The 26159-nt window shown below is 38.3% G+C and overlaps 1 protein-coding gene across 5 annotated transcripts in view; it reads left to right on the forward strand.

Moving 5' to 3' along the window:
* The first annotated feature begins 338 nt into the window (after nucleotides 1-338).
* The window catches only part of chl1a (cell adhesion molecule L1-like a), an 85934-nt gene continuing 60113 nt past the window's right edge, over nucleotides 339-26159 (forward strand). For 2 of the 5 annotated variants that reach the window (XM_060937977.1, XM_060937978.1), the window contains exons 1-5: nucleotides 339-466; nucleotides 19095-19254; nucleotides 23685-23793; nucleotides 24171-24361; nucleotides 24526-24648. In XM_060937977.1, coding sequence (XP_060793960.1) covers nucleotides 19173-19254; nucleotides 23685-23793; nucleotides 24171-24361; nucleotides 24526-24648 — 505 coding nt within the window. In that variant the 5' untranslated portion in view covers nucleotides 339-466; nucleotides 19095-19172. Of the gene's footprint in view, nucleotides 467-9135; nucleotides 9317-19094; nucleotides 19255-23684; nucleotides 23794-24170; nucleotides 24362-24525; nucleotides 24649-26159 lie in introns of those variants that run through there. The other 3 variants (XM_060937973.1, XM_060937975.1, XM_060937974.1) reach the window with 2 other exon arrangements.

A 26159-nucleotide genomic window follows, 5' to 3' on the forward strand; every position in this document is an offset into this window, starting at 1 on the left:
GTTGTTGCCCAAATGAGGATGGGTTCCCTTTTGAGTCTGGTTCCTCTCGAGGTTTCTTCCTCATGTCGTCTGAGGGAGTTTTTCCTTGCCACCGTCGCCATAGGCTTGCTCATTGGGGATAGATTAGGGACAAAATTAGCTCATGTTTTAAGTCATTCAAATTCTGTAAAGCTGCTTTGCGACAATGTTTATTGTTAAAAGCGCTATACAAATAAACTTGACTTGACTTGACTTGACTTGACTTGACACAGCCTACCAGTATGTGCAAGCTCACTGGTTTTACAGGTTCCAACGGTGAGTAGATTGACAGCAGGGTTTTTTGTTTTTTTTAATATAGTAGCTGTATTCATTTCTGGGAATCTTCATAGCTCTGTTCATGCTTGTCTATGTTTACTACAGGATTAAACATTGCAGGAAATATTGGTGAAATATTGTGCAAGTGTCAGGAAGAGGGAAGCTACTAAAGGTAAGAGTATTTTATGAACTTTCTGTAATGAAAATGTCCACTTAAATGAATTTAGTATTTGTTACTTTCAGGTACTATTTTTGACAAGAAGTAACTTGCAAGCTATAAACTTTAAGAATGCTCACAGATTAATAGTCATCCTGCTGCAAAAAGTGGCATTCATGACACGATCGTTCTATCAGTATAGATGTCAACAAATAGTGATGTGTATCATATTTATTTTGGTTATATGATATCAAAGTTTACCATATAGTTTATGTTCATTTTTGTTTACCTGTGCACAGATTTTTGCACTGCTAAATTATGTGTAAAGAAGTTTGCAAATCTAAAAACGTGTGTGCATGTGTGGGTGTGTGTTTGTTTATGAATGTGTATCTGTGATTAAATACTTATAGGGACAAACATTTGTGCTGCATCTACAAATATGACCATGTCCTATGTCTGGTTTTATATGCAGCATATGTTTGTATGTACTGTACAGTAGCATGATGTCTATAAATTCTTATTTGAGTGTTCTTAATGATTAGTTTAACCAATTTGTTTGGATGTTTTAGCTTTTAGTTTTAGCAGGGCTGCCCTTTGTCACCGGTTCTGTTCATAATTTTTATGGACAGAATTTCTAGGCGCAGCCAGGGGCCGGAAGGAATCCTGTTTGGGAACCACAGGATTTCATCTCTGCTTTTTGCGGATGATGTTGTCCTGTTGGCTTCTTCAAACCAGGACCTCCAGCATGCAATGGGGCGGTTTGCAGTCGAGTGTGAAGTGGCTGGGATGAGAATCAGCACCTCCAAGTCCGAGGCCATGGTTCTCGACCGGAAAAGGGTGGCTTGCCCTCTCCAGGTTGGTGGAGAAGTCCTGCCTCAAGTGGAAGAGTTTAAGTATCTCGGGATCTTGTTCACGAGTGAGGGAAGGATGGAGCGTGAGATCGACAGGCGGATCGGTGCAGCCTCCGCAGTGATGCGGTTGCTTTACCGGTCCGTCGTGGTGAAGGAGCTGAGCCAAAAGGCGAAGCTCTCAATTTACCAGTCGATCTATGTTCCGACTCTCACCTATGGTCATGAGCTTTGGGTAATGACCGAAAGAACAAGATCGCGGATACAAGCGGCCGAAATGAGTTTCCTTCGCAGGGTGGCTGGGTGCTCCCTTAGAGATAGGGTGAGAAGCACAGTCACTCGGGAGGAGCTTGGAGTAGAGCCGCTGCTCCTCCACATCGAGAGGAACCAACTGAGGTGGCTCGGGCATCTTTTTTGGATGCCTCCTGGACGCCTCCCTGGGGAGGTGTTCCAGGCATGTCCCCCCGGGAGGAGGCCCCGGGGAAGACCCAGGACACGCTGGAGGGACTATGTCTCTCGGCTGGCCTGGGAACGCCTTGGTGTTCTTCCTGAGGAGCTGACCGAGGTGTCTGGGGAGAGGGAAGTTTGGGCTTCCATGCTTAGACTGCTGCCTCCACGACCCGGTCCCGGATAAAGCGGAAGAAGACGAGACGAGACGAGACGAGAGACATTTTAGCTTTGACTGTTTGTCGATGTCTTCAATCTAAGATATTAGCATCTTGAACTATTCACCATGAACCATTGTAAAGATTAGACTTATAGTATCAGTCAAAAGTTTGGACACACCATCTAATTCAATGTTTTTCTTTATTTTTATTAATTAAAAGACACTTCATGTCTTAAAGTAATGATGAATGTCGCTTCTCTTTACTTAGTTGAGCAGTTCTTGACATAATATGGATTACTACAGTTGTCAAACAGGGCTATTGACTGCATTGTTATTATTTACTATTTACTGTTTGATCTCAAACACATTAAGAAGGCAAAAAAATCCATTAATTAACTTTTGACGAGGCATGCCTGTTAATTGAAAAGCATTCCAGGTGACTGCCTCATGAAGCTGGTTAAGATAATACTAATAGTATGCAAAGCGTCATCAAGGTAAATGGTGGCTACTTTGAAGAATCTAAAAGATGAAGTGTTTTGTTTTCTTTTAAACACTTTTTTGTTTCCCGCATAATTCCATATATGTTCTATATGTTATTTCATAGTTTTGATGTCTTCAGTATTGTTCTACAATGGAGAAAACAGTCAGAATACAGAAAAACCTATGAATGAGTAGGTGTGTTCAAACTTTTGACTGGTACTATATGCTTGTTTCACATGCCATATGTTGTAAATCCATCCATCCATCCATCCATCCATCCATCCATTATCTGTAACCACTTATCCTGTGCAGGGTCAGAGGCAAGCTGGAACCTATCCCAGCTGATATGGGTGAGAGGCGGGGTACACCCTGGACAAGTCACCAGGTTATCGCAGGGCTGACACATAGAGACAAAAAAACATTCACACTCACAATCACACCTACAGTACGGTCAATTTAGAGCCACCAATTAACCTAACCTGCATGCCTTTGGACTGTGGGGGAAACTGGAATACCTGGAGGAAACCCACGCAGACACAGGGAGAACATGCAAACGCCACACAGAAAGGTCCCCGTCGGCCGCTGGGCTTGAATCCAGAACCTTGTTGCTGTGCGGTGACAGTGCTAACCACTACACCACCGTGACACCTATACTGTAAATGTACTCTTGATAGTCTAGTTCAAATGTCATTCAGCCATAGAAAATGAATTACACATTCTAGACAAAGTGTTCAAAATTGGTAAGTCTTTACGGGTGAACTTTACTATTGAGGTTGCTGTATCACAAAATTATGATTTGCACAATACAAATATAATCTCCTGACCTTACAAAGAAGCTGATAGTATTTAAAGTAGACTTGTCCTGATATTTAACCTTCATATAATGTTATAAATGGTTAACCCTTTAATATTTTACAGTATTTCAGTTACCAAAATTTATTCCACAGCAACACTTTACATCTTAACAACATTTTTATGTGAAGATATCGCCAAACGTAGAAACCATACAAGACAGTTGTTTCATTACAAACTAACAAGATTGCCCAGCATCCACTAAGAGAAAAACAGGTGTAGCAATGGCATTTTGAACTGTTCTCAATAACAATAGTGTGCAAGTTAAAGTGCAGTATGTTATGTAAATGGTTAGGTGTACATACTGTACATGCTAGTTACTAAAAGCCAAGAACCATCACACAAAATATTTATTCAAAGCCCATATAATGAAAGAATGTGTCTGGTTTTTCTACTTCTCACTGTCTTTTATTTAACAAACATGGTAAATATCACAGAACCTTGCCTGACCTCCGCCCTATCTTTACACTCATCCATACATTTTCTATATAGTCTATACTGGTGTCATAATTCAAGATTATGATTAGTGTGATTATAGGGTTTAATCTCCCCACCCCCACCCCAAATCCCAACGTCTCTTAAGAGCATAAATTACAGTACCTGCTTTGTAATTTGCTTGGTTTTTGTCACTGTAGCGCTGACACTAGTGTTTGTTCTTTTACACATTAGAATGCTAGATCCACATTCCCATGTGAATCTTCAGTGTTTATTTGGCATGTCAGGGCATTTATTCCACTTATTCTTCTTAAATGCACCTCCTGCCAGTGAGAACAATTGTATTTTCCCCTCTAGGAAGCTGACTCACTTCAAGACTTCTAAAGAACAGACCGCTGTCATGAACAGACTCAAATTCTCTTTCTTTGAATTATTTGTGTAAATCTGTGACTCATACCTCATAGATTTTAAATTTATAATAATACAGTTCAAATATAACTACACTAAAATTGAGCTTATTTTAAAAAATAAATATATAATGCCTAGGAGAACCCTTCACATGGTGAAATTCTGATAGTTCATACATAGTTTTGAAACTTTTCTGAACTGGTTGTATGGTGTCTTTTGAGTGACAAACACATCTTTGAGAATTACACTCAAAAGGTTCTACCTCTCTCTCATCAAACCATAGCACATTTTGCCACATGGTTTGCAAAGTGTGATTGTATGTGGGATGTGTTAAAACTGGCACAAACTGTATTAAAATTTTATTCTTCAGTGGGTGAGCTTTGGGGCAATGTTTGTTGTGTTAATTTTGACACATTCACTGTGTAAATGATTTTAACACAGTGCATGTGTCAAGAAGATTAACATGAAGATGTATAAACATATTTAATATTAAGACATTACGTGTTGTACTTGGCTACCCACATTGTGTTAATAAACATGCCGAAAACCCTGCGAAAAAAAACCCTCTTACTTGACACAAATTTAGCTAATGACAATAATACACTATTTGTGATTTCAACACATTTATCAACACATTTATATTCAGGAAGTATTAACAATAAGATTCACAGAAATCAAACTGGGGTGGCATAGTGGTGTAGTGGTTAGCACTGTCGCCTCACAGTAAGAAGGTTCTGGATTCAAGCCCAGTTGCCGACGAGGGCCTTTCTGTGTTGAATTTGCATGTTCTCTCCGTATCTGCGTGGGTTTCCTCCGGGTGCTCCAGTTTCCTCCACAGTCCAAAGACATGCAGGTTAGGCTAATTGGTGACTCTAAACTGACCGTAGGTGTGAATGTTAGTGTGAATGGTTGTTTGTCTCTAGTGTCAACCCTGCGATGATCTGGTGACTTATCCAGGGTGTACCCCACCTTTCGCCCATAGTCAGCTGCGCTAGGCTCCAGCTTGCCTGCAACCCTGCACAGGATAAGCGGTTACGGATAATGGATGGATAGAATGGAGAAATCAAACTGCAGAATATAACAATACCAATGAATCATAACCTAAAGAATTATATCACAATATAACAAAATATATCACAAGTTAAATTTCCATCTTGCAAGTTGAGCAAGAATAATTTAAAAAATTAAATTCCCTGCCGTATTTGGGCCAGGTAAATTTTTGACATTAAAGTTAGCAAACTTATCAAAACGTCTAAAGTTAATATGGAGTAAAACAGAGTCTAACAGTTCTGAAATCAAAATAAACCAGTATTAAAAAAATAACAGCATCAGCTGATGTCATTTTTTTTGCAAGTAAATATACATTAAGAAACAATTTCAAGTACAACTTACCTCAAGAATTTTGCTAGCTGTCACCAGCAAGAATCCTCTCCACATCACAATTGTGGTTTCGACATTATACAACTCCCATGATGCTTATCACACACTCTGACCAAAGTCACTGGAGTTTAGCATTACCCAGTGACACCATGCACTAAACACACACTTGACAACCAAATCCAGTTAACTACTACCGTAACTACTACATAAACCAGCCTTTACCTGATTCAAGAACACATCCAATATCGTGGTTAAAAACAAGGAGCAAGCTAATATTATTCAAGCTGAAGATAGACAGAGTTGGCGTTAATGTAACAGTATTTGAGCAACCCCATTAGTTAAAATTTCCCCACTGAAATCCCTCACCTGAGTTACTATCATTCCCCCAATTTCCAGCAGTTTGTAATCAGGGGTTCTCAATCTTAGCAAAGGGCCAGTGTATTACTGCGAGTAGTAAATACAGTGTCTTGCAAAAGTATTAATTCCCCTTGGTGTTTGTCCTGTTTTGTCGCATTACAAGCTGGAATTAAAATGGATTTTTTGGGGGGTTAGCACTATTTGATTTACACAACATGCCTACAACTTTAAAGGTGAAAATTGTTGTTTTATTGTGACACAAACAATAATTAAGATGAAAAAACAGAAATCTGGAGTGTGCATAGATATTCACCCCCCCAAGTCAATACTTTGTAGAGCCACCTTTTGCTGCAATTACAGCTGCAAATCTCTTGGGGTATGTCTCTATTAGCTTAGCACATCTAGCCACTGGGATTTTTGCCCATTCCTCAAGGCACAACTGTTCCAACTCCTTTGTTAAATAGGTTGTGTTGGTGTACAGCAATATTCAAATTATGCCACAGATTCTCAATTGGACTGAGCTTTGATGAGGCCATTCTAAGACATTTAAATGTTTCCCTTTAAACCACTCCAGTGTAGCTTTAGCAGTATATTTAGGGTCATTGTCCTGCTGGAACGTGAACCTTCATCCCAGTCTCAAACCTCTGGCTGACTCAAACAGGTTTTCCTCCAGAATTGCCCTGTATTTAGTGCCATCCATCTTTCCTTTAGTCCTGACCAGCTTTCCTGTCCCTGCAGATGAAAAACATCCCCACAGCATGATGCTGCCACCACCATGCTTCACTGTAGGAATGGTGTTCTCAGGGTTTGCGCCACACATGGCATTTCCCATGATGAGCAAAAAGATCAATTTTAGCCTCATTTGACCAGAGGAACTTCTTCCATGTGTTTGGGGAGTCTGCCCCATGCTGTTGGGCAAACTCCAAATGTAATTTTTTTAAGCAATGACTTTTTTTCTGGCCACTTTTCCATAAAACCCCACTCTGTGGAGTGTATGGCTTAAAGTGGTCCTATGGACAGATACTCCCATCTCCGCTGTGGATCTTTGCAGCTCCTTCAGTGTTATCTTTGGTGTCTTTGTGGCATCTCTGATTAATGCCCTCCTTGCCTGGTCTGTGAGTTTTGATGGGCGGCCTTCTCTTGTCAGGTCTGTAGTGGTGACATATTCATTCTATTTTGGTATAATGGCTTTAGTGGTGCTCCCTGGGATATTCAAAGTTTGAGATTTTTTTTTTATAACCCAACCCTGATCCATACTTCTTCACAACTTTGTCTCTGACATGTTTGGTGTGCTCCTTGGTTTTCATGTTGCTTGCAGAGTCATGGTCCTTCCAGAACAGGTTGATTTATACAGACATGATGTGATAGATCATGGGATACTTTGATTGCACACAGGTGGAACTTAATCAATTAACTATGTGACTTATGAAGTGAATTGGTTTGGCCAGCCTTTCTTTAGGGATTTCATACCTATGCACACTCCAGATTTCAGGATTTTTTAATCTTAATTATTGTTTGTGTCACAATAAAACAACAATGTGTACCTTTAAAGTTGTAGACATGTTGTGTAAATCAAATGGTGCTAACCCTCCAAAATCCATTTTAATTCCATCTTGGAATGCAACAAAACAAGACAAGCACCAAAGGGGATGAATACTTTTGCAAGACATTGTACGTTTTTCATTTTTCTTTTCTAACACTGTATGTTTTTCATTTTTCTTTTCTAAAGTTTTTCTATTTGTATTTCACTTGAATTTCCTTGATTGAAAATAATACTTTGTAAAAACACGTCAGTTGAAAAGCCACGTACAATATCGATCAAATGCAACACATTTTAAATACAGTCATATCACTGACAAAAGAAAAGATTAACCATGTACTGCTTTTCACAAACATTAAAGTGCATATCATGGGTAAATTCAGGAGCAAGATCAATATAATTCTCCTATTTTATATTAAACTTTGGTCAAATATCTGTCACATTTTGCATTTTGTGCAATTTTTTTACCTTGCGCAATACCAGAAAAATTCAGTTGAAATCAAGCCATTTGAGGCAAATTGGTCCGCCTCTGAAAAAACTTGGCATTTGGATTTCCCGGCAAACATTGATTTTCGTGACGTCACGTGCGGGACGCCTCCTTCTGAATCCTATGTCAGCGCTGGTTTGTTTATGAGAAAACGACCGTATTATTTACATCCCCGGTGTTGTCTCCGTTGTCTTCACTACTTGAATCATCATCAAATCCAAACAGATGAAGCCCCAATTCTGACATCCCATTATATTCTTCATCCAAAGGTGAAGTAACATTGAGCTCAGGTGACAATTCTATATTTCAATGCAAAATCGCTAGCTGCTAAACTTGGTCTACACAGGCTGTGCACTGAAACCGTGCAAGCTCTCACAGTCTGCTGGCACTTCCGCAGGTGACGTCATGAATCTGGCTCCAGACTCCCTTGGGATTTTTCCAGAAGCTTTTTGTTATTTTATTTTTTTCTGCTGTAGACAGATGGCCTTGTGCAAAATTACCCTTCTGGATGAGTGTGTAAAGGGACATACTTTCATATCAAAAAAGCGAAATTGGTCCAGGATATGCACTTTAAGAAATAAGATTGTAGGCTGGCGGCACGGTGGTGTAGTGGTTAGCGCTGTTGCCTCACAGCAAGAAGGTCCGGGTTCGAGCCCCGTGGCCGGCGAGGGCCTTTCTGTGCGGAGTTTGCATGTTCTCCCCGTGTCTGCATGGGTTTCCTCCAGGTGCTCCGGTTTCCCCCACAGTCCAAAGACATGCAGGTTAGGTTAACTGGTGACTCTAAATTGACTGTAGGTGTGAATGTGAGTGCGAATGGTTGTCTGTGTCTACCGTATGCGTCAGCCCTGTGATGACCTGGCGACTTGTCCAGGGTGTACCCCGCCTTTTGCCCGTAGTCAGCTGGGATAGGCTCCAGCTTGCCTGCGACCCTGTAGAAGGATAAAGCGGCTAGAGATAATGAGATGAGATGAGATTGTAGGCTTTATTGAGGATTTGTGTTCTGATCCTAAAATGAGTAATCAAAGCACTACAACTCCAGCAAAACAAACCAACTAAGCAACAAACAAACAAACCAAAAACTTGTATTAGATCAGCAACAGCTGGAATTTACTATATGACACTCAGAAATTCCGTCACATCCTGTGCCATACCTTAATGACTTTTGAATAGACCAGGCTTTGCTGGAATGTTTGTCCATGGCATAGTTAGCTTTCTAGCCAAGGGAGAGGCTTTGCTTACACACGCCTAAATGACTATCCTTTAGTGCTTTGCTGAAGTGGTGGTGGTGGTGTGTGCGTGTGTGTGAGAGAGAGAGAGAGGGAGAGAGAGGGGTGGACGGAGATGTGTGTGGCTTAGTGCAGCAGAAGATTGGACATGTATTTAATATAATAACGATTTCTGTCCTGTGCTGGTGTAAGAGTAAACTGTTTGGCCGATTTATTGAGGATACTACATAGTGGAACTTGATTAAGTAAGTAAAGAAGTTTTGTTTGTTTGATTTAATGCAATCATTTATGAAGAGTTTAATGTATTGAGGACACTCTTTGGGATCTCATATTTCCATCTGACATAATCCTCCCCAGTGTCAGAAATTCAAAAAGTATTTTTTTGGCAATAGCATCAGTTTAGCAGTGAGTATTTGGTATTTATTTTTACGTCTTGATGTAATTACTGACTTTCATTAACATTGTTCTTTCATGCTGTTGCAAGTTTTGCAAGTTCGTATAACCTCATTAAGCTGAAGAAAAAAGTGTACTTGCATCATACACTGCTGCTGATAGATATACCTACAATAATCACATTGGCAACTGTAATTATGGTGAAATGAAATGTTCTTCTTGGTTCTACTCCCAAACATATTTCTGTGAACAGCTTTGATTAACCCTTAGATCTTACTTATCTAAATATGCATAGTCAAATAGGAAGTTAAAGATACAAGTGTGAAGGCACATTTAAGATGAAATATGTGATAATGATTTGTTAACCGTGCTGCAGATTGGTCAGATTGAATATCTGCACCACCATTCACCACTAAATGCTGGCAATCTTAAGAAGGCACAATCTGCAAGTACCATTACTAGTTAACTGTATTTAGTTAATAATAATGATGAAAAAAATTCTTATCTTATTTATGCTGTAGCTTTGTGCATAGACTTGGTGCAACAGTTCCATGCAGAGCTTTGTTTCTTTATTTCTTTAAAGTAACAACAGCTTCAATGAAGTTATATCTGAAGACATTGATCGAAGCATTCCAGTTATAGTGGATATAAAAAGTGTATACAACCCATTAAAATGATAGATTTTTCTGATGTACAACCCCAATTCCAAAAAAGTTGGGACAAAGTACAAATTGTAAATAAAAATGGAATGCAATAATTTACAAATCTCAAAAACTGATATTGTATTCACAATAGAACATAGACAACATATCAAATGTCGAAAGTGAGACATTTTGAAATTTCATGCCAAATATTGGCTCATTTGAAATTTCATGACAGCAACACATCTCAAAAAAGTTGGGACAGGGGCAATAAGAGGCTGGAAAAGTTAAAGGTACAAAAAAGGAACAGCTGGAGGACCAAATTGCAACTCATTAGGTCAATTGGCAATAGGTCATTAACATGACTGGGTATAAAAAGAGCATCTTGGAGTGGCAGCGGCTCTCAGAAGTAAAGATGGGAAGAGGATCACCAATCCCCCTAATTCTGCGCCGACAAATAGTGGAGCAATATCAGAAAGGAGTTCGACAGTGTAAAATTGCAAAGAGTTTGAACATATCATCATCTACAGTGCATAATATCATCAAAAGATTCAGAGAATCTGGAAGAATCTCTGTGCGTAAGGGTCAAGGCTGGAAAACCATACTGGGTGCCCGTGATCTTCGGGCCCTTAGACGGTACTGCATCACATACAGGCATGCTTCTGTATTGGAAATCACAAAATGGGCTCAGGAATATTTCCAGAGAACATTATCTGTGAACACAATTCATCGTGCCATCCACCGTTGCCAGCTAAAACTCTATAGTTCAAAGAAGAAGCCGTATCTAAACATGATCCAGAAGCGCAGACGTCTTCTCTGGGCCAAGGCTCATTTAAAATGGATTGTGGCAAAGTGGAAAACTGTTCTGTGGTCAGATGAATCAAAATTTGAAGTTCTTTATGGAAATGAGGGACGCCGTGTCATTCGGACTAAAGAGGAGAAGGACGACCCAAGTTGTTATCAGCGCTCAGTTCAGAAGCCTGCATCTCTGATGGTATGGGGTTGCATTAGTGCGTGTGGCATGGGCAGCTTACACATCTGGAAAGACACCATCGATGCTGAAAGGTATATCCAGGTTCTAGAGCAACATATGCTCCCATCCAGACGACGTCTCTTTCAGGGAAGACCTTGCATTTTCCAACATGACAATGCCAAATCACATACTGCATCAATTACAGCATCATGGCTGTGTAGAAGAAGGGTCCGGGCACTAAACTGGCCAGCCTGCAGTCCAGATCTTTCACCCATAGAAAACATTTGGCGCATCATAAAACGGAAGATACGACAAAAAAGACCTAAGACAGTTGAGCAACTAGAATCCTACATTAGACAAGAATGGGTTAACATTCCTATCCCTAAACTTGAGCAACTTGTCTCCTCAGTCCCCAGACGTTTACAGACTGTTGTAAAGAGAAAAGGGGATGTCTCACAGTGGTAAACATGGTCTTGTCCCAACTTTTTTGAGATGTGTTGTTGTCATGAAATTTAAAATCACCTAATTTTTCTCTTTAAATGATACATTTTCTCAGTTTAAACATTTGATATGTCATCTATGTTCTATTCTGAATAAAATATGGAATTTTGAAACTTCCACATCATTGCATTCCGTTTTTATTTACAATTTGTACTTTGTCCCAACTTTTTTGGAATCGGGGTTGTAAAAAAAAAAAATGAGACCACGATAAATCATTTCAAAACTTTACCCACCTTTAATGTGACCTATAACCTATACAATTCGATTGAAAACCAAACAAATATGTTAGGGGGAAAAACATAAAAAATAAAAAATGAAAAAACATACAATAAGCTGGTTGCATAAGTATGCACACCCTTAAATGAATACTTTGTTGAAGCACCTTTTGATTTAATTACAGCATTCAGTCTGTTTGGGTTCACACCTGCCATCAATTAAAATGACTCTGATTAACCCGAAATAAAGTTCAGACATTTACTCAGTTGCCTCCTCCAGCAAAAGCCATGATTCACAGAGAGCTTACAAAGCATCAAAGGGATCTCATTGTTGAAAGGTATCAGTCAGGAGAAGGGTACAAAAACATTTCCATGGCATTAGATATACTGTGGAGCACAGTGAAGACAGTCATCAAGAAGTGGAGAAAATACGGGACATTTCACCATGTCAATCACTCTCAGTGTTATTGTTGGTGACTGTACTAGGAGAAATCTCCGAAACAGGTTTTTGGGTATGTGTTCTGTGATATATCTGTTGGGGAAGCTTTTTGCAAAATAAAATGTGACAGCCAAATTCCATGGCCATAATATTGGGACTTTTATGTTATGCCCTGATGTCTGATATCAGAGTACCTTAAGTTCATCCCTTACTTGAAAGATGTCAAAGATTGAAGCTCCAGGTCTGTGGTTACACTCTAAACTAATTTGTACCTTCTCTTGTCTCTGGGATGGTACATGTACATGGTTTGTTAGATTTTTTGCACATTTGTTATGTAATTATTCAGACTTCTAAGCACTTTTTGAAACCATAAAACAGCATATGCTTGCAGTAGATTCATCAAAACCCCAACCAGCAACAGCACAGTTCTTTCTTTCTTTCTTTCTTTCTTTCTTTCTTTCTTTCTTTCTTTCTTTCTTTTTTGCTGTTGTTATTTGACATGGCTGGTGGGTGATGCCTTTTACTCCTGTCTTACACACAACAGTGAGATAGTATTTACATCCGACAGTAAGATAGTATGTCTGGAATGAGCCTTTGGCATGTTGACTGCAGCTGGGATTGTTCATTAGGTGAACCATGAAATTAATGTCAATTGAAATGTATTCAGTTCCACTTGTAAACTCGGTAAACCGGCTACAGATAATGGATGGATGGCACTTGTAAACTAGTATCTAACGCTATGTTCACATTACAAGCCTCATTGTTCAATTCTGTTTTTTTGCTCAGATCGGATTTGCCTAACTTGATGGTTCACATTCATACTCACAAGTGCTCTGTTTTTAATTGTAATGTGGCACACATATGTCCTCCGAAACACCATGCATGTGCACACTGATAGTTTTTGCATGAGTCGTCTGCATCAGAAACAACAAAAAATGTCATATTTGTGAGACAACTCATGGTATTAAAACCAACTAAGTGGACACACAAGTAGCTAACGTATGCATCGAATTTGCTCTGGAGGACAGCAAACAGTTTGTCAGCTGCACATGATCAGGTTGAAAAGGTGAAAAAAAGCTGTACGGCAAGCTTTTGCTGTTTTCGCAGCTATTGTAACTCTCCTCCATTGTTGTTTAGCCTCACTACCAGTGCTGGCTAATGAAGACGATGCTCAGCGCATGCAAATAGGCAAAAAGCCACATGAATTCTGATCTGAAAGTTCTCATTCATGTAATATGGCCGCAAATTGGATACATATCTGATTTACGACCACATATTAAGGTGCCTCAAATCTGATTGGAAAAGACCGGATTTCTTTACCCACAGAGCCCTGAAAACATCAGGGGTGGTTTTCCTGAAAGCCTCTTCAGGCTCAGAGCATCTTTAATTGCCTCTTAAGATCCATCGCCAAGCTAATGTAGTTTTCCCAAACAACATTGTAGCCAAAGTAGTCCTTTAGTTTGCTCTGACCTTATGATGGACCTGGACCACTCTTTCACAACAAAGGACAATCATCTACTCTTCTGTGATTTGCAAATGTGCAACCGCAACCACATTAAATGTCTGGATATATTTCCAAAACTATTTGAAACAGTGAGGCATATTTTGAAAAAACTGAGTGCTCAATCACAAGCAGTTTCTGAATTATGTTTGCGTAACTAGCCAACATGTGTATCCCAGAGGATTGCAAGCTACTTGGAAAGTGTAGTGAGCTAAGCTACCAGTTACTCTATGCTAAATAAAGCTTCACTACACTGAGGTTAGCCCCAGAGCAATGTAGCAAGCTAAGCTTCTCCAACATGGCAAAAGAAGTTTAAAATAAGCTACATTTTTATTGATTTTTTTTAAATTTAACTAACTTTAACTAACTGCTGACTGTTTTGTCTACCCTTTGTATTTATCTATAGCATCTAGGTCTGTGTATCCTATGTATTGAGACTTGGACTGTCAAACTTAATTACCCATCATTGAAAGAAATAAAGCTTATTGATTCTGATACTGATTCCAATCACTCCCCAAGCAGGCCATATGCCGTATGCAAAAACTGTTTTATTTAAACATTAACTGACTTTCAGCACACTGATTCTTTAAGAAAACTAGTTTTTAAACCGCTAAGTTCCAACTGTTAAACATAGCGAGAGGCTGGGCTACATGTGTGTGTGTAAAGTGTAAACCAGTGCATCCTGACTTTCTAACTATGCCTGTGTGTTGTGTGAGCGGCAGTCAGTCAACAACTCTTCGCAAAGTTTCCTTATGAAACAATATGCTCGCTGAAATTATGGCAGGGAACGCCAGATTAAACATTAAAACTGCCTTCTGAGCACTGTATCTACAGGCTACCACCGAAAGAAGGAGGCTACCAGAAAGGCATCTCTACTCCGTACGATTTTACTTTCACTACGACATTACTTTGAACAGACTATCAAAAAATTGCAAGGTGATATGATAAAGTAAGGCACAGTTTACTTACAGTCGTTTTTTTGAAAAAACAATGCAATCGTTTTCTGCCTTTTCGGTTTGGCACCCTTCATCATGCCGTGTTGGGGTCCTGAACTAGGAGCTGTCCCCGATATGCCTGTCAAACTTGTTGTGGGTAACCATAGCAACCAAGCTCGAGCTCGCAACCTGTGCAGTCTGTGCAGCTCAACCAACCGAATATCAGTCTTTGTTTTGTTTTATGTGAGTTGTTGCAACTATGTATGTACTGTTGTGCACCTCAATAAACCGAATGGTAATTAGTCTTTTGATTTTTCCGTGAGGTTTGCCTTATGCAAAGAAAGACAGCATAGACGTTTTTTCCTCCCTATAAGTGGGGGGGACCGAACGAGGTGAATTTAAATCTGGGTGGGACGAATCCCACCCATCCCACCCTCTATCTGCGCCCGTGAAGTCAGCTCTAGCTCAGTGACCATTACAACTGTTCGTCACATAGATTTTTTAAAAAGGTTCAGTTCCATTGTTTATTAAGCAATATCCCATGATCATTTCTCTCTCTGCTCCAAAACCAATTTGGAAAAAAAAACTGTTAAAAGTTATTTATTGCTTTAAGTTAATAACTGCACTGCCTTAAAATTTTGAGTTCATTGAAACTCATAGAGTTAGTTAAATTGATTGCTTCATTGTGGTAATTTACTATTTGGGTTTCAGTGAACTCAACATTTAAATGCAGCCCAGTTGCTAACTTTTTAATGTTAAAACAACAAATAATTTTTTATAGTGAAACAAAAACATGCTCCACATAATAACAAAATAAGTACTGTATGTGTCAGAAGTGCAGGCAACAGAGAGAGTGTTATTCAGCAAACTGGCAGACAAATCCAAATCGTTATCCAAAAAAAGCAAAGTCAAGGTGTAGCAAGGGTTGAGCAAGGCAGAAACAGAATATCAGAGGCAGAGCAGAGGACAATGCCCAAAAATACATAAATGAAGTCAAACCAAGAAATCAACACTTGGTAAAGTCAGGCAACAACACTGAATGTTTACTTCGCAATGCACTGAATGAATGAGAGTCCTTCAGTAGTGTGTGGTGATGGGCTGGAATGTGGAACAGGGGGACGACATGGCCTAAAGGTTAAAGAAGCAGCTTTGGGACCAAAAGGTTGCTGATTTGATTCCCTGGACCAGCAGGAATGGCTGAAGTGCCCTTGAACAAGGTACCTAACCCCCAACCGCTCCCTGGGCTGCCCACTGCTGTGGGTATGGCCGGTTGCTCTGTAATGTAATGTAACAGGTGTAGTGCTAGTCAGAATTCTGGAGAGTGAGGACAGTGCGGTGCTTGTTGGTGATTGTAGTCCGTAGCAGTCCTGTTTGAAGTGAATGTTCATCTATTGTGTGTGTGTGTGTGTGTGTGTGTGTGTGTGTGTGTGTGTGTGTGTGTACGCCTGTGTTTTCATGGGTATGCTCAATTTATATTTGGGCACATTTTCAGAATAAACTGTAAGTTGACTTGACACTCAATAACACAACTCCACCTACAGCAGCAAAAGAATAAAAACCTACAAAAACATCTTCTAAATAACTTTTTGATGTGTGCGTCTCTGTACATGTGTTCATGTATGTACATGTTTTTGAGACAGATATCAATCTCTGTCCATGGAATCTCGCTTCAGTCACTGCAAAATTCCCTCATCACTAGGTGATGTCGCCATCATACAGAAGTGCTTCTGTGGCCACACACATCAGTCTGCATCTCTGTATGGGGGTGCTGTCATGTACTGATCTTAAGTTTTATTTCAGACCACAGCAGAAAGACACACTCTGCTTGAGCTTCAGAAATGCTTAGGAAAACGTAGCTACCACACTACTTGATCAATAAAAGGGCTTTGCTACTGAAAAGCTATTCAGAAAACAGCAACATTACCACCACATTACTGAGAAATATAGTTAAATTAGTAAAGCGGCTACTTTTAACAATGCTGCTGCCCATCACTGCACCTGTTAATGTGGATTGTAATATGGAGTCATCATATTTCCACATTGGCTATATTTTGTCATGATTGAACTTTACTACCATCTCCTGGATTGTAAGATCTATGGTATTGTTCAACACTGAATTCTGCCAAAGCCAAATGCCGTATCTTGCAACGTTAGCAAAATTGTGTGGATCCACCTCATGACATTAATGGGTTTTTAATGGGTCCTTCCTTGGTCCAAGCTACATCCTTCTACCACATTTCATGGAAGTCGGGTTGGTAGGTTTTTTCGCAACCCTACAGACAGACAGCACCGAAAACATAACCTCTTTGATGAAAGTAATAAAGAAAATCATGACAAGGCAATGTCTTCATTTATGTTCATTTCTATTTATGCATGTGTAACCCACTCCTGGGTAAGTACACCTTCGCTCTAGGTTCGTGAGGAGGGGAGTTCCAGTGCAATAAGCAGACACACACCAGGGTTAAAGTTACTTGGACTTTAATGTATGATTGAACAGGTTATACATACATTTACACATGGAGAAAAGAAAATAGGCCCTTTGAAAATAAAAAATAATAAATTGTCCTTTGAGTTGTTGTGTTTCCTTGAATTTCAACGAAAGTTCCTTTTTCCAATCCTCGCTCTAAGCGTAAAGTCAAGTTAGTCAAGTCAAATAGTCAGTGTCACGCTCCTAGCGTGTGGATATCCGAAGAGTGATGACCAGTGGCGTGACTGGTACAATCCTACCACAAAGCAGATAGGGCATCCGGCTCCTTCAGTGGACAGGATTCAACGAACAGAAATCAAACTGGATTGGCTCGCCATCTATTGAGATCGATGAATCTTCTTCCAGGACTTTCAATTCCAGCAAAAAACTTGACCGAGACAGATCTGCATGAAAGAAACTCGATGAATTCGGTACCCATCTTCATCAAAAAACGTTCAAATGTTCACAATTCTTCTAGCACATGTTCCCAAAACAAAACGTAAGTTTTCTTATCAACTTTTTCATCACTTTACATAAAGTTTAGCTCTTCTGAAAACACAGCTAATATGGCGCTTGCAAAATGGCTGTCTTCCTTCCCTCTTGTCTGTTTTCAACTACGGATTCAGCTAGAGTGCATAAGTTACAGGGTTTCAAAATAAAAGTGCCCAAATCGTAACTTAGATAGTAAAAGTATCTCTCTTTATCAAATGGATGATTTTAATAATGGCAACTAAATTCTTATGGACTTCCTGAACAGAATGATGATTTTAACTATTTATTACTTCTGTTCTTAGCCTATTTATCAGCTGGGTTACACATGTACTATCATTTCTTCGCCTACTTGAATCTGTGTAGTGTCCTTGAATTAATGTGATCCCAGCGATCTCCAACATCTTTTTTCTTTACACAGAATCTTAAACGATTTCCTCTTCACTAGTGCTTCTCACTGCATAGTGTGTGTTTGGATACACTCACAGAGTGCACTCTGTGGCCACTAACCTGTCATTTGAGATTCAACCGCAGGAAAAGAGCAACTTTAATAAGCACCTGATCAAAGTGTATAACAATCTATAAGTAACAGGAGTTCTGGATGTGTGTGTTTTAATATATAATGTATACATTTTATAATCGAATATAAAATACTAACAAGTGATATTGTCCTAAATGGAAAATTGGCCATCACAACATAGATTCAAGTTGGCTAAGAAATAATAACCGGAACAATATTGTAAAGTGAAACATCAGAAATAATGAATAAATAAAAAATGAAAATAAATTAATGTTATTCATTTCTTTCTTTAGACCAGGACTGTCTAAATAAAAAGAACACTGACCCTGAGATCCTCTGAGGAGACCTATAATACCTCAGATAAACATTTACATTTTAGAAATGGAGATATTGGAATAGGTTGAGGTATATTAAGGTAGTAGATCTTCAGGAGGAAGATCAGGCTTTGCTACTGAGAATTAAAGGGTTTGTTTTTTTCTTTTAAATAAAAGAGCCATAGTTAGCGGGTATAACCTGGTGACTTGTCCATAGTCAGCTGGGATAGGCTCCAGCTTGCCTGCGACCCTGTAGAACAGGGCTACAGATAAGTGGCTACAGATAATGGATGGATAGATGGATAGTTAGCTGGTATTTCTGCAAGAGAAGTATAACATTCTGTTTAAGAGTCAGTAATTACTACATAGTTAATAGTGAACTCCTACTAATATACTTACTGAGTAATTAACTAGTAGTTCTTTATAGTTAATAGGAATGAGATGTGTTAATGAAGAACCAGTCATTCTATGACTGTGAAGTTCTTCCATATGTTACCGATGAGTTGTTGAACATATTGTAAAGTTTTACCCATGTCCTTAGTGCATTTGATTTTTTATTCAATGAGCCAACACCTATGTAGAAAAGAATGCTGCAATTTACTTAATGTTCTGCTTTGATATTTCTCACTTTATAGATCAAATTTCTCTCAAAGTCAGTGAAGTGTGTTGACCGAGAAGTTGGTGTGAATCAGTACCCACATCAGGTTAATGGAATGAGGGGACTCATGGGCTTTCATGCTGGGCTCCTTTTCATCTTCTTTTCTATTGCCTTTAGCCTACATGTGCCTACTGAGGGTAAGTAGTCTGGCTATAAGATGTCTCACTGGTTGCTTTGCTTGTCTTTACTGTATTTTTACTGCAGTATCATCTGGAACTGGATTCATGCCTCAGAGAAGAAATTCTGATAACATTTTATGTAAAGTGTGCTTAATAACTGTGTATTTACACTAAATTATACAAATCTCTTCTACTCTATTTAAATAAGCTCAATATGTAATAAATGCATTTCCCTGACTTTTGAAGGTATTGAGTGTAGCCCATTTCATTGATAATTTAATGCTTTTCACAACATATGTTTAGACTGAGATAAATAATTGCTAAAGAGATAAAGTAAATGAATGTAATAATGAGTTTATTTGCTGAACAAATATTATTTGGACGTTCTTTTTATTTAACAATTGGCAACTTTTTCTCGGGTATTATTCACCGATATTCGCTGAGCCAGAGGCGGATAATTGTTTTCGTATAAATACATAGGTGATTATTTTAAAAAAAAATCATATTTAAAAAATCACATATTTCAAACTTCAAACTTCATGTAAATGTAATAACGGCGTGGTGCAGACTTGTGTCGCTTATCTACGCCGACTCACATAAAATACTTTGTTTTGAAATCGATAAAATAAATCACAATTCCACCTTACCTTTGAATAGTTTTAGACCAAACTTAGTAGCATCTTTAGTGATTTTAGGAATAGCATTTTCTTTCATAATTTGTAATTCTTCCTCACTTATGGTGACAAAACGATTGGCCGCCATTTTGCCGATTCACTCAAGGTCCAAATTTCTTGACCAATCAACATGGACGATTTTCTATAATCTTCTGCCTATTTGTACTAATTAGTTTTATACTGTGATGCAAGAATCAGTGATGAACCCACATGGAAAATGCTACAAATTATTTAACTATATGTATCTAAACCTATACTCTGTTTACTTAGCAGCAGTGACAGCAGCTGGTTTTAATTAATTACAATTTTCATTAATTTTGAGTTAAAACTTTTTTTGGACATTATTTATTTTACAAATATCAACAACTGTGAAATTCTGGTTGAGTAGTTTCTATTGGTTCAACTTGTCATTTCAAATACAATAGCCAGCTTTAAAACTTATTATACATGAAGCTATTCACCATGATCATTCCTGACAAAGTAAAATACAGTACTGTCATACATGTCAACCTTTGGTCAATCAAACCTGTATAACCAACCTCCAAAATCTGTATTTCCCTTATAAAATCAGTATAAGATGCAAATTAAAATAATTTACCTAAAATTTGATAATCAACAATGATATATCCAAGTTACTTTTTATTCAATATTAATAACAATAAACCTTCAGAATGAATACAAAGCTCCGATGTTTGACAAAAACACAAAGTGTTATCAGCGTAGTTACGAAGGAAATACTTCGTTGTTTGGAGACAGGTTTCACCGAGCGGCTATTATGCGCGAGACTTCATATTAGCCACAAAGTCAGAAAAATCTGTTCGTAAAATTACGTTATAATGACCAAATACAATGAAAAGTATTTTTCCAGTCTCACCTGTGAAAGGTAATCCCATGTGATCTCGTTTGGACAGTAAACCTGTTGGTACAGTTAAACGCAGCACATGAATGAGGCATCTTTATTCTCAGAATCGCCACTTTGCCACACCCAATTTGGCGGCGAGGATGACGTATGATTCTACGCAGAAGGCGGCGTCTATGTTTATATGTCTATAACTTCCGGGTTGGCGGGATTCTCGCAATGCGGTGTGCGCATGATCAAAAGTGGAACGAAGTCTCGCTACCACAAGATAACGCGCGATTTCATAAGACTCTTTACTGGCTGTCGTGGGAATTGATAGCTCTAAATAAATATTGAAGTTTTTTTTTAAAGAATCCGTATAACTTTATTTATACGCCCGTATACTACGTTTATTGAATCAAATCCATATAAAATACGGACATTCCGTATAGGTTGACATGTATGTACTGTGCAAAAGTCTTAGGCACCCTATTTTTTTCATACAAACTTTGTTATAGATTTCTATTTTATCACTTCTACATTATCGAGTCAGTACAAAAACATTTTAGAGTTCCAAACATTCATTTTCCAGCACAAAATTAAATGTTACAGAAAAAAAGAGTTTGTATCTGAGCAGCATATTACAGAAGAGACCACTTTTCAGATTAAAAAAGAGAATATAATGAAGGTTACTGGGTTTTGCTGCAAAATGAAGAAGCAAGCGTGACAGTCAAAGTGTCCAGAAGAACTGTGACTGGTTCTGTAAGATGTTCAGTAAAACCTACAGCTCATTTCCTTATCAAACTGCACTCACTGTACCTGAGACTACTATTTTTTTTTAAGCTAAGGGTCGTCTCACACCAAATATTGACTTTGTTTCATTCATTATGGCTTACTGCTGTTTATAGTATTTTTTAATGTTGAAACATTTCATTTCATTATTTTTAAGCCATTTGTGGTCTACAGCATTTCTTTACATGTGCCTAAGACTTTTGCACAGGACTGTAGATATGCTGGATATTGTGCTTTTGTTTCTGTTTTGGTCTTGTCTCTGCCCCATTTTCGGCCATTGATCTTTGTGTATCTGTTCAGTGTTCGTGCTTGATTGCGTTATTTCCTTAGACCATGTTTTTTTTTATCATCATATTGCGAAATGTTGTCAAATGTTTTCATACATTTCCAAGGCTTGGTTTCCTTGGGCCTTGCGTCATAAAACGAGTAAAAAAAATAACTTGGAGAACATGGTGCACACAGAAGAAAACTGAAGCTCAGCAATGAAACAAAGATAGCTCATAATTAGCTATCCTAATCAAGGGGAAACACAAAACAGGTCAATGTGTTCAGAAAGACAATAGAAGGGCAATCATGTGATCTGGCTGGTTTTTGTGAAGCTAATAAGAAATGTTCGAGGTGGCCATGTTTTGTTTTGTTTTTTGTTTGTTTGTTTGTTTGTTTGTTTGTTTGTTTTTAAACTTTGGAATTACTTTTGTATACCTGAATTAAGGAATCATAAAATGTGTCTAATCGTCACTTAAGACCAATCAAATAACCTAGAAAAGCAGCTGTTCTTTACTGATCCATTTTATCTAATAACTACCAGAAGCCCTCTTTAACATAAATAACCATGGACAGATTATGAGACAATGGACCCTGGGCACAGATGCACAAAAGGTCAGGATTTGTAATAATTTATGCATAATATTCCCCTATTAATGACATGTTATTATAGTAATTTCAGTGCAACTGTCATAATCTATATACACATACACACCAATCAGCCATAACGTTATGACCACTGACAGGTGAAGTGAATAACATTGATTATCTCATTACAATGGCACCTGTCATGGGCTGGGATATAAGAGAACAGTCAGTTCTTGAAGCTGACATGTTGGAAGCAGGAAAAATGGGCAAGCATAAGGATCTGAGCGACTTTGACAGGGACCAAATTGTGATGGCTAGATGACTGGGTCAGAGCATCTACAAAATGACACATCTTGTGGGGTGTTCCCGGTATGTAGTGGTTAGTACCTACCAAAAGTGGTTCAAGGAAGGACAACAGGTGAACCGGCGACAGGGTCATGGGTGTCAAAGGTTCATTGATTCGCATGTGGCACGAAGGCTAGCCCATATGGTCCAATCCCACACTGTAAAAAATAATTTATTTTGTTAATTTAAAAAAGTGATTAACCTGGTTGCTTTAAAATTTCAAGTTTGTTGAAACTCATATAGTAAGTTAGCACAATGCAACTTGGTTGCGTCATTATGCTAACTTACTATATAAGTTTTATCCATCCATTATCTGTAGCCGCTTATCCTGTATAGGGTCGCAGGAGCCAATCCCAGCTGACTAGGTGGGGTAGACCCTGGACAAGTCACCAGGTCATCGCAGGGCTAACACATAGAGACAAACAGCCATTCACACTCACAACTACGGTCAATTTAGAGCCACCAGTTAGCCTAACCTGCATGTCTTTGGACTGTAGGGGAAACCAGAGCACACGGAGAAAACCCACACAGACACGGGGAGAACATGCAAACTCCACATAGAAAGGCCCTCATCAGCCGCTGGGCTCAAACCCAGAACCTTCTTGCTGTGAGGTGACAGTGCTAACCACTACGCCACCGTGCCACCTATGAGTTTTAATGAACTAAAAATTTTAAGGCAACCAGATTACGCACTTTTTTAACACAACAAATTATTTTTTACAGTGCACGGAAGATCTACTGTAGCATAAACTGCTGAAAAAGTTCATGCTGGCTAAAACAGATCAGTGTCAGCATTAACTTTTTAATGATGCTCACATAATATGGGCCATTTGGGTTAATCAGTTGAAGATGTAACTCTTGGATTTGGATTAATTATTTCAATAAATACCTGGAACATAGAACAACTTTATATTGTTTTTTACCCCATCTTTATTTCTTTTCTGCAGTGGAGCAGCCACCAACAATCACCACTCAATCTGAAAAATCTATTGTTGCAATGGCATTTGATGATAATTTCACTTTGATATGTGAAGCTACAGGGACTCCAAAACCAGTGTGAGTTAAACCAGCATGTGCTTGACTGAAGATATAATCTGTTGTTTGTGCATTTTTTAAATAGTAAATATGATCTGGGTTCATGTTGAAAGAGAGATATTTACAGTATGTTATTCCAGAATATAATTTCTGATTAGATAGATTGGGGATAGATTAGGGATAAAATTAGCTCATGTTTTAAGTCGTTCAAATTCTGTAAAGCTGCTTTGCGACAATGTTTATTGTTAAAAGTGCTGTACAAATAAACTTGATTTGATTTGATTTGAATTTCAACGGACATTATATTCATGCAGTTTATGAGGGTATACATGGGATATTTACATACAAATGAGTATAGTTTAGAAATCTAAATTTCTTTCTAATTTTGGATTTAACAGGTTTTACTGGACTAAAGATGGCCTGAACTTTAATCCACGTAATGACTTAAGACTCAAAAACTTTGAACACAGTGGAAGTTTTGTTATTCCAAATAACAAATACCTTGCAGAATATCAGGGTAAATACAGATGTTATGCATCCAATAAACTAGGAGTAGCAATGTCAGAGGAAACCCATTTCATTGTACCTAGTAAGTTATTTTTCAGAATTATCAGTGTTCTCATTCAATGATATTTATTGGTGATAGGACTTGATCAACATTTCTTTGTGTTTGGGTTTGTTTGTTTGTTTGTTTGTTTGTTTGTTTGTTTGTTTGTTTGTTTGTTTGTTTGTTTGTTTGCACTTGTTGCAAAGTGTCACCAAAGTTTCCAAAAGAAATTATAGAGCCAGCAGTGGTTAAAGAGGGAGATCCAGTGGTTCTGGAATGTAACCCACCAAAAGGCATTCCTCCTCGCTATCTCTACTGGATGACTATTGGTAAGTATTATTTTAGACTGATGAGTTCCAATGCTAATGGATCATCATCTTAGTTTTTAGCTTGTAGGATCAGGTAGTTTGGCATTTCCATAGTTGGGCACCTTTGTACTGTGCTGTCTAATTGCAGGAGAGTAAAGTACTTAACATAGCACAAGTTTTATAATCAGGACCTGGTTTCACAAAATCACCTTTAGATAAAAAGGATCATAAGCAGTTTGAAAGCTAGACTGTGTACTTCATTCACCTTTGACAGACTATGTTCTTCATGCACCTTTCATTAAAAATGGGTGAAAATGATATTTACATGTATATATCATATATACTGTGTTTGCGTATCTATAAATGTGTATAAAATAAACATCACACCATTAAAAACAACAATTCAAGCTTTCAGTCATCTAATAATCTTTGTTCTAACAAAACTAATTCTCAATCAAATTACTTTTAAAATAATAGTGTATTCTCTAAAACTATAGGTGCCAAATTTACTCACACACCTAAGGACTATTTGAACTTAAAGCTAGACGGCCTTTCAATTTCATAAAATCGGTGGAATTTAGTTCCCTCTGAAATTTGGTCATTGTGATATATGTTTATTTCTGTCATAAATAAATAAATAAATAAATAAATGGCCATTCTGTGGCTGGGAAGTTATTTAATTTAAGTGGATTCCCGAGCAAATATTGTGCATGAAATTGCTCACTTCATGCAGTCAAGCAGACAGAGGAAGTCTGTGTGCGCATGCGCAGGTTTACCTTCTTCTTCTTCTTCTTCTTTTGGGTTTTACAGCAGCTGGCATCCACAGTGTTGCATGACTGCCATCTACAGGTTTACCTTGACCGTGCACTGACAGTTACATCATTCTGTCGCTAAACACACAGCTGATCACACCGAGGTCCTTGCTGACTGCCGATATTTATTAGTTTGGTCCTGCGTTTCCTTTCCTTTGCAACATAACGTCTTTTCTTCTCACTTTCTGTTACTGTAGTCGGTCTTTCACGTTTCATTCGCACACTCACATCCTCCATTCTTCTCTCCTGTTTCAAATTTGTATCCCACAATGCCTTGTGTGAACAGGGAAAGCCCACCATGTAATGCATGACGTAATATCTTGAATTGGGTCATGGTGAAGCAGGAAAAAATAGCAGAGAGTTTAGGGCCACGTGGCCCTAAATTTATTAATTGTTCTATTTTTTTTTATTTAAAAAAATTGGAAGTCTGTGATTCAAATTCAATAGCTTTTCGTCCACGAAACAAAAATAATTGGGTGTCAGGGAAAATTCTTTTTATGACCTAAACTTGAAAAATCTGAAAGGCAGTCTACCTTTTAAGGCAAACGGATAAGCAATCCTGAAAACTATGGTTGTTCTTTTGCTCTCAGTTCCCAGGAACTCTGCTGTTGCGTTTGACCATAACTTGTTTCCTTTGGGGTATAAATATGAGATATATATACTCATAGAATCCCTTTGTTATCCAGTACCATGCCAAAAAATAAAGAACTTTCAAAACAA

Source organism: Neoarius graeffei, chromosome 13, assembly GCF_027579695.1.
Source record: "Neoarius graeffei isolate fNeoGra1 chromosome 13, fNeoGra1.pri, whole genome shotgun sequence".
Lineage (NCBI taxonomy): Eukaryota > Metazoa > Chordata > Actinopteri > Siluriformes > Ariidae > Neoarius > Neoarius graeffei.